At 38.8% G+C, this 9,387-nt stretch overlaps 1 protein-coding gene across 1 annotated transcript; it reads right to left on the reverse strand.

The window, feature by feature from the left end:
• Positions 1 to 971: 971 nt before the first annotated feature.
• Positions 972 to 9,387, reverse strand: golt1ba (golgi transport 1Ba). Its single transcript, XM_061806723.1, has 5 exons — positions 9,221 to 9,387; positions 7,793 to 7,884; positions 7,474 to 7,652; positions 6,274 to 6,355; positions 972 to 3,319 (listed from the first exon to the last, which is right to left on the reverse strand). The coding sequence occupies exons 1-5, from the start codon at positions 9,243 to 9,245 to the stop codon at positions 3,281 to 3,283; spliced, it is 417 nt and encodes a 138-aa protein (XP_061662707.1). The 5' UTR covers positions 9,246 to 9,387; the 3' UTR covers positions 972 to 3,280.

Consider the following 9,387-nt stretch of genomic DNA (forward strand, 5'->3'; position numbering starts at 1 on the left):
CAGAAGAATAATATCTTACCAACAGTCATACATGTTCCTCTCGCATGTCATGAACAGGTGCTTAGGTCAGTTGCTGAGATCCTAGCATTAGCCAGTAACATCAGCACCCCCCCCTCCCCCGCCCCCTCCCAGAAAAAGCTGTCGCATGTGTTTTAAAGCCGGACTGAAACACAGCGCGCAGTCAAAACCAACAACAGACGTCCTGACCGAAGCCACTGACCGCCAGCTGCAGACTAACCTGGGAAAACAGCTGAAGTTCTGAAGCGTCAAAGCACTACTAGTATCTCGCTGAAAAAATTGTGACATTGGAAGTTTGGATAAGTTTTCTGTCCTTTCACCATAACAAATTATGGCACTTTGTTTCAGTTTTTCTTAATTGACTTACCTGCTTGTGTACTAAATAAATGGACACTAAAATGATTAAACTCTTCCAATTACAGGTGAATACAGTTATGATCTACTTCCATAAATAATAAAACACATTGCTTCATTTTTTTTTTTTTTGCCATATACAAAAATCTGCCCGAAACAGCTAGTAGCTACTAATTTATTTTAACATCATTTTAAGTAAAAAAGGTTTCCTTTTTCTGTAAAACCTAAAACCCGGAACTTTTGTTTAAATAACCAAATAAAATATTTTTTGGGAATGATCATTCATCTTTTGGACATTGCATTTCTGTGGACCCGAAAGTGGAACCCCCCCGCCCAAATTTTTTTTTCCCGGAAAAATCTGCCTTAATAGTCAAATAATAGTTGGAGGTGTGACGACACCGAAGAATATTTTACTTTTTTTATGAGCTTCGTTGACAGTTTTCATTTTCATTATTTGCATTTCACAAAACACTGTAAATGAAATGTTCTAATAGAACCCATATCAGATCATTCCAGCAGTTTCTAAAAACGCCACTAGATGGCAGTATGACTCCATTAATCTTTATCAGTACCAGCGCATGGAAAAACTATTCAAACCCTTGGAACGGTTTCATTTTGCCACCTTAAAAGCCACAAATTCAATTTTTTAAATTTTTTTATTTACATTTCTATGTGATTAAATGAAAGCACAAATTATTGTAAAATTGCAAAGTGGAACATAAATGACTTCATAATTTGCAAAACTTTTATTTTTTATACATCCCCTCTATGCCAATTTGTAGTTTTCGGTCTGTTCAGGTTATCTTCTAGGATTTCCATGCGACAATATTGCTGGCTAAAAAAATACAATAAAAAAATACCTGTACAGGTAATAAAAGATGACTATGCTGACTTTATATTGGGTGTATGAAATCTATGAAAAGTAAAAAAAAAAAAGCATCATAGGATTATTTTATTTTGGAGGTTCCACTCCACCACTAAATAAAGACAACTGACAAATGTCAAATTCTTAAGTTTGCCTGTTATGCTTAAGATAAAAATTCCATCAAAAAGACATTTTATTCCCCTCCTTTAGTGACAAATATTTATACAAAATACTGTAAACACAATTTGTACAGCTCATTAATGGGGAAACATTGTACTAACAATGTAATTAGCGTGACCTTCTGTTTTAGCCACTGATACGAATGGAAGTACGTTGCCAAACATGAACACAAATGGAAAATTAAGCTTTACAATAAATGTTATTTAACCGCAAAACATGTTCCTTCTCTGGCTTCTGGCAAGTCTTGTTACTTTTAATATCCGGTGAGGAGTTAAAATGCTAAAGCGAGACAAAAGTGAGCTCTTAAAGGCATCTTTTATGGATGTGCTTAAATCTTAACTATATATATATAAAAAAACTTATGAAATCAACTGTCATGTCCAGCATTTAAATAGCCAACACGTCAAGATATATGCGACTTAAATGGACTTTACAGTAATCTAAACAGCCTAATGCAGGGGTGTCAAACTCATTTTTGTCGCGGGGCACATCGTTGTTACACTTTCCCTCAGAGGGCCGTTATGAGTGTGAAACCATGAAAATATTTACCGTAATTTCCGCCCTACAAGACTTTTTTTTCCCCCACACGGTTTCAACCCTGCAGTTTATGCGGCTAATTTGTGCATTTTTTTTCTCACGGCCGCAAGGGGGGCACTCGAGCGGAAAAGGTAAGAGTGATCGGGAATTTACGTGCCGAGGAAGTGACTTTTACCGTCCATGTTAGTGCTACGCTAGTGTTAGCGCTGCGCTAGCATGTTGATGCTGTGTTACTGAGGTGTCTCTACCGATAAATTATTTTTTTTTAACCGGTCCTGTCAGTGCTGCGCTAGCATTAGCGCCGCGCTATCATTAGTGCCTCACTAGCGTTAGTGCCGCACTAGCGTTAAACTCTTTCTGTGTACTATCTTTCTTTGTAAATATCTCGTCTTTCAATGTGGATTTCAATGTGGGTACTTGCGGCTTTTACACAGCTGCAGCTTATGTATGTACCAAATGGTATTTCCTTTACAAATGTACTGGGTGAGGCTTATAACCAGGGGCACTCTGTAGGGTGGTAATTACGGTAATACTATTGTTATATTACACACGAAATTTATTAGCTAGTGTTAGATTCGGAAATTGAGGGGAATGCGTTTTTCATCTATTCATGTTACTGCTTGTAATATCTCAAAGTTATCATTTATGATAAATGAGTTTCACAAGACTCCTGGAAGTTGACACTAGAATTGCTTCTGCGGGCAACATAAAACAACGTGGCGGGCCGGATCTGGCCCCCGGGCCTTGAGTTTGACACCCGTGCCCTAATGCATCGCCTCATGAATCTTCACCACTTAACTACACATTCCAGAGCGTAGCCAGATGTTTGATATCGCCAGGATTCGATGTACTAGCTAGTACTTGTGATAGCTCTGAGACGAAAACAAAAGTGTCTCTTAATAACAGCACAAACACGACGCTGCATTTAAAAAGCTTTTAAGAATTTAAAGCAGAGGCACAAAAAAAGGACAATCCGGCAAAAAAAAAAAAAAAAAAAATGTCCACGAATCATTCTTGCAGAAGTCATCTTGGATGTTTCGGGGATCCGTTCGATTCCCCACTTTCATATGAGATTTCATCAACTGGAAGGAAATATACTGTAGTATTGTAACTGTTTTTGAGTAACAGACTGATGACGTATTTTTGACGGGTGCTGACGACCGGTATAGCGGGCAAACGGGCAGTCTTTCGTCGTCTTCTGCCAGCAGGTGGGCGTTGTTACCCGAAAGTACACCTTAGCAACTTTGAATCATTTCAAGCGGCAGATTACCTTGTTAAACCCGCTATATTCAAACAAATCCTTCTTTGCAAAACAGGATGTCAGCGTTATACCATGGTGTTGCTCTCGCCCGCTTTGTCCACATACTGAAAACAGAAAAAAAAAAAAAAAAACAAGCATGTTGACTTTTATTTTCCACCCCAACAAGATCTTATAATATAGCTTAAAACAACAACAACAATGACAAAATTAGGCAACACACCACAGGACAAACACAATTGACACAAATGCAATTAACTCTAGATATTCAAATTTTAACTACAAATTTTTCATTTATGCACTCGAGGTAGCACAACGCTAAAATGTGGGCGTTCCCTGTCAAATCCAGTCATGGGTGCAACCACTGATCTAGAAAAAAATAGAAGACTGGATGGCTCGTTGCCCACCGAAACTGGAGTCACCATCCGCCATCTTGATACTCCCAAAACAAGCATGCCAACCTGTGCAGCGATAGCGATTCACTTAAATCGCCAGTTTCGTAGCTGTGAGAAAACATTCCACAGGTAAGTTAGAAAGATTTACTTTGACACTGTTAAAGTTCGTTTGTAAAGGTTTTTTTGTTTTTTTTTAATTTTCTGATGATCTTAATTCACTTGAACAAAGTTTTGTTTACAGTTGTTGTTGTTCACTATTCAGTCTCTGCTTCCCCTTTATAGGCCGACGGTTTATCGCGAAAAAGCGATGTCAATATTTCCCCAAACTTCATCAGTGGATGAGCAAGAAAACACGTTTTCATAATACAGAACTCTGCAAATTGAATTAGATTTTCAAATGCGAGGAAATAAATTGAAATGGGACGTCGCAGAGACAACAAATGAACGTGTTTAGCATGTATTTTCCCGTTGCGAGTCCTTTTTTCCAAAAATATATCTGATTGACTTAAAATTTTATGTTTTTATGTTATTATGATAACTCTTCACAGCGTATTTTGGGAAAAGTTAACATGTCACAAAAATCAGGCCCTAATATGCAAGATTTCTTGGTAGTCTTTCCTTGGCATTTAGCACTTTTTTGGCTTACCAAGTCAAATTAAAAATGCTTCATGTTACCAGAACTGAAAAATGTCAAGCTCACACGACCAATTTTAATTCTACAGGTCAAACTTTGAGAGAGAAAAAAAACCCGCCATAATCCAACCTGTAAACCATGTCCTCCACACGTTTTGGGAGTACCAAGATGGCGGCCAACTGGCTTCAACCAATCGACATACTGCTCGATGTGTATGCGCTATCCAGTCTTTTTTTTTTATTTATTTTTTAGATCAGTGGGTGCAACATGTGTGCAATTTACCACGGACTGAAGCACTTTTCCTTCTTCCGCACTCCGGGAGCTGTTCAAACTCTAGCGCCCCGCCAAGGTGAAACAATGCATTGCACATTTTCATACAGTTAACTCGGGGTGTACAGTATGCGACACACCGGTCCCATATCGTAATTTTATTTGAAAGTTATACTCACAATCGCAATAACTAGTCTCTGTAACGGTGCAATGATAAGAAACAGTTTGAATCTTTTTTTCTTAATGTGATCAATGTTGGCGGTAAAATACGTTTAAGTGACACGGCTCCCGTCATTTGATTTATTTCATACAGGTGCCCTGGTCAGCGGTGCTCACGTTTCGGTGCTGATAATTAATTTCCGTATCTGCTACGAAAGCTAATTTCAGATTTAAAGTGTGCTCCATTTTCTAAATATGTTTCTCTGGCGTGCAAGTCTCGGGAAAACCTCACACGCCATAATTTACAGCCTTGCGTACTAACGGGAGAATATAGCCATGACTCCGGCAACACGATATGTCGGATCTCGTTGTACTAGTTACTCTTAACACAAAATGTGTCACTGTTTTACAATTTTAACTTATTTTTACACTTGAGTTTCAAGTTATTTCAGATTTTTCCATTACTTCCACCTCAAAGACTTTACAAATGTACTCAGGGAGGCTTGTAACCAGGTGTGCTCTGTAGGCCGGGAATCACGGTAGTTGTCCTGGGGCGACTTGATTTGATGATTTGAGGTAAAGGTAACCTCCACATATTCGGCGTAAAAACCGCGCCAAACAAATATGAGCGTTGATCTGCGATGTCACGCTGTGGCGACCCCTAACGTGACAAGCCGCAAGAAACTTACTTACTTTTATTTTGCTCAGTGATCGGCATTTAAATTATGCTTTTCATGTGGCTTGTTTAGGTTTATTTGGGCATACGTGGGTGTGTCTTGTCAAATCAGCAGATATCGATATTGTGACATCAGGGGTCACCCGAGTGAGACCCTCGCATGATATAACTGCTAATAGATTTACACCGGATGCCCTTCCTGACGCAACCAACCGCCGTTGGGAATTGGCCGGGAATCGAACCCGCCCGTCTACATGCAAGGCAGCACTGAGAATGTACTACAACACCACCAGCACAAAATATACCCAAAGTGCCTCCTCATACGCCAAACGGGAAATTTGCCATAGTTTTTCTCTGAGAGCCACCAATATGCCAGACTTGTGGAAAACTTAAAAAATGCAAACATCCAAGCCATCTTAAATTTTGAAAGATTTCCGAAACGATGAATAAAAAACCTGGCATTTTAACAAAGGGTGTGCTTTCCATCAACTTCTTATTATCATTATTATTGCATTACATGCAACCAAGGAAAATTGGCAGTGACTGACCACGACCGCTGATTATCCTACGAAGGCTTTGAAAAACAAAAGAACAGAAACAGTCAAAACTGATTTCCCGACACCCCCCGCCCCCACCTCACACACCAATCCTGGGGCATCTTCATTAAATTGAGCTACATATAGCATATGCTAAAATCACACAGAGAATAAAGCATCTTATATATTTTAATGACCACAGACGAAGGCACACATTTACCCGGTTGTTGTTTCTGGTAATAAGCTTTTTTTTCATTTTTGATATATTCCTATTTACAGTCCAGTTAAAAATCATTGCTCCAAGTGTTTAACCTGGTTGATTAATCACCGAGAAGCCATAATAAATAATCATAACAGGACACCAGGATTGACGCATTTGGATAATACTCACGGCACTGATGAAGGGAAGGTTTAAGATGGAGCCGAGGACAGGTATCCTCCTGATGAAGCCTATTACGACAGGAAAGAAGCCTCTGGAGCAGTGACAGAAGAGGAAAAATTAAACACAGGGTCACGAGTGTTTGAATATGTATAATTTCAAATTTACTTCAAGTAGCATTGTGGCGAAAACGATCAACGTGTGAGAACCTGTAACATATAAACCCTAACTGAAAGGAAGTTGGGCCGCTGTGTAAAATGGTTCCGATTTTACAAATATTCTCATATTTCTCGATTACACTCTGGACAATTTATTATTATATATATATTTTTAATAATTTCATCACAGAATGGTACCGATGAGGTCATATGATCATGGTTAAAAACTGAACACCCTATTGCGACGTAGCTGGAGCCCTAGTATGAAAGTCACAATATCCATCCATCCATCCATCCATTTTCTCAGCCGCTTATCCTCACAAGGGTCACGGGAGTGCTGGAGCTTATCCCAGCTATCGACGGGGAGGAGGCAGGGTACATACATTCCGTAATTTCCGGCCTACAAGCCCCGACTTTTTTCCCCACACGCTTTCAACCCTGCAGTTTATGCGCTGATGTGGCTAATTTGTGCATTTTTTTCTAACGGCTGCAAGGGGGCACTCGAGGGGAAAAGGTAAGAATGAGACCGATGGAATGTATGTGCCGAGGAAGTGCCTTTTCCCAGACCTGTTAGCGATGCCCTAGCGTTTGAAAACTGTGCGAGCCTGTTGCTGCTGCGTTACTGGGGTGTCTCTGTGATATTTTCCGGTAAGTTTTATTTTAACCAGCCCTGTTAGCGTTCGCGCTAGCACTAGCGTTAGTGCCGCGCTAGCGTTAAACTCTTTCTGTGTACCATCTTTCTTTGTAAATATCTCGTGTTTCAATGTGGGTACTTGCGCTTGCTCTTGGATACAGCTGTGGCGTATGTATGTACCAAATGGTATTTCCTTTACAAATGTACTTGGTGAGGCTTGTAACCAGGTGCGCTCTGTAAGCCGGGAACTATGGTAAATATTTGCATAACACTACATTACAACATAGCATGATGAACACAAAGCTCCTGATAGGCTACAAAAAAGGTTCAGCAGCCCACACTAACTTAAATATTGCCACACATGAGGTGAGTTTTACTGTTTTTTTATAAAGCGTTCAAGTCAAATAGTTTACTTCTTACCTGAACAAGAGGAAAAATCCATATACTTCCAGCACAACACCGATTATAGGCCAGCCGATGAGCACCACAAACACGCCTCCTAGGAAGAAACTGGTGGCTTTCATTTTGTGCTTTTGGAAGAAGAAGCGGAAAGTCCTTTCGAGGCCAATCACAAAGGCGAGTCCGGCGACAAACAGGATCTAGTGGATGGGAGGAAAATATAAATAAGACATGGTGCAGTATGAGAAGGTGAAACAAAATTAAAATGATCTTATCATTCCTTAGTATCCACTGAAAGTAAAATGTCAAATTATGTATAGTACACACACGCAACACTCACATTCCCAATCGCCAGGAGGGCTTTGTCAAAGAACAGGATCATCCCGAAGAAAAGGAAAAACACGCCAAAGCCTGTTAATCCCATTCCAATTTCTGTTGGACAGACAGAAACACATACACACCTGTTAAGTTTTCTTGACAGAAAAAAATTAATAACTTTCATTCAATGAGGAAGTGCACAGTACTCAGCAGAAAATATCGTAACACAATATCGTATAATATTTCTTGACATGTTATACAGTAATCCCTCATTTATCACTGGGGTCAAGTTTCAGACCACCGCGGCAAAAGGTGAAATCCACGATGTATAGACCAAATATTTATTCATACATATTTTATAGCTGTGTGACCCTCCCCATACTCTTATTATTTCCCACAGACCTATTAACCTCTATTATACTCTTACATCTTTCAAATGACATGTATTTTAAGACTTAAAATGTTTTCATTTTTTTAACAATGTTTTAGGCTAGGATGTGTTTACTTTACTCCTTTTTTTTTAAAAGCATACACTCAAAATCCCGCAGTATAGCAAACATTGCGGGATGTGAATATGAAAACAACAACAACAACAAAAAACAATAGATGAGTTGAAATGTTTATGATAAACGAGAAATCCCCCAAAAAATATTCAAGGTGACCAATTATTTATCTCAGCCAAAACACTTAAGACAGCCATTTCTGGCATTTGAAATATTTGACTTATTTTGTTTTTGCAATGATACACACAAAGCAAAACAAAATTTTTACACTGCTAACAATAGTGCATATTTTCATGCCGTTTCACATGATTTACATGCAATTGAATTTATCAAGGAATTGCAGTTGGAATACGACCAAGCACACGCAGACTAAACTGGAACTCCAGCTTACTCCACTGGTACAACATTTTATAAACGTTGAAAGAATACTTAAAAAATCAAAACCTAGAAGACACAATTCTACTGTCAAATATGTAATACTTTTATGGTTGCGACGATAACATAATTTACGTATTAAGGATACAAATAGTTTGATACCCTTTTGAGATGAAGTGATGTAAAACTAATGACAAATTGCCACCTAGAAACAACAACCTAGAAAACAAATACACGTTAGGCAATTATTAAATATTACAATGAAATAGTTTGCTCTGGCTGGTGTAATTTCACATATTTGCAGAACCGCCACAACTACATTTTTTTTCTGTGCAACTGTAATTCAGTGTATGTGCAGATGCATACATATTAAAAATCTATTTCCCCGATGTTATTTTTTAAAAAAAGTAAACAAAATTCAGAAATAAAACCGTTAGTACGCAAAACAAAGTCAGGGAAGTGGAACGTCGGCATGGCTTCAAATAAATGAAAGCTAGCAGAGCGGATGCTAACAACTCAAGAAACCGGGTTCCTATACACAAAAAAAAAGCATGAGAATTGATGAGGCTTACTTTGCGAGTCCGTTAAGGAAATCATCTTGGCACTACCTTGACCAACGAGTTCAAATAAAAAAATGAAAAAATAAAAAAACTAAACGATAGCCGAGTTCATTCAACAATCATAAGGTTGACAGCTGCCACTGCAGCAACAGCCACGTCTTCCGGAAACACAACCTCGC

The sequence above is a fragment of the Syngnathoides biaculeatus genome, chromosome 20, assembly GCF_019802595.1.
Source record: "Syngnathoides biaculeatus isolate LvHL_M chromosome 20, ASM1980259v1, whole genome shotgun sequence".
In the NCBI taxonomy this organism is placed as follows: domain Eukaryota; kingdom Metazoa; phylum Chordata; class Actinopteri; order Syngnathiformes; family Syngnathidae; genus Syngnathoides; species Syngnathoides biaculeatus.

Bases quoted from the DNA above. Each gene is read 5' to 3' on its own strand.
- golt1ba (XM_061806723.1), bottom strand. From the start codon at position 9,245: ATGATTTCCTTAACGGACTCGCAAA. The intron at 7,653-7,792 runs GTGAGTGTTGCG...CCCATCCACTAG, and splicing joins CCCTCCTGGCGATTGGGAAT to ATCCTGTTTGTCGCCGGACT. The intron at 3,320-6,273 runs GTGAGTATTATC...TTCTGTTTTCAG, and splicing joins ACCTTCCCTTCATCAGTGCC to TATGTGGACAAAGCGGGCGA.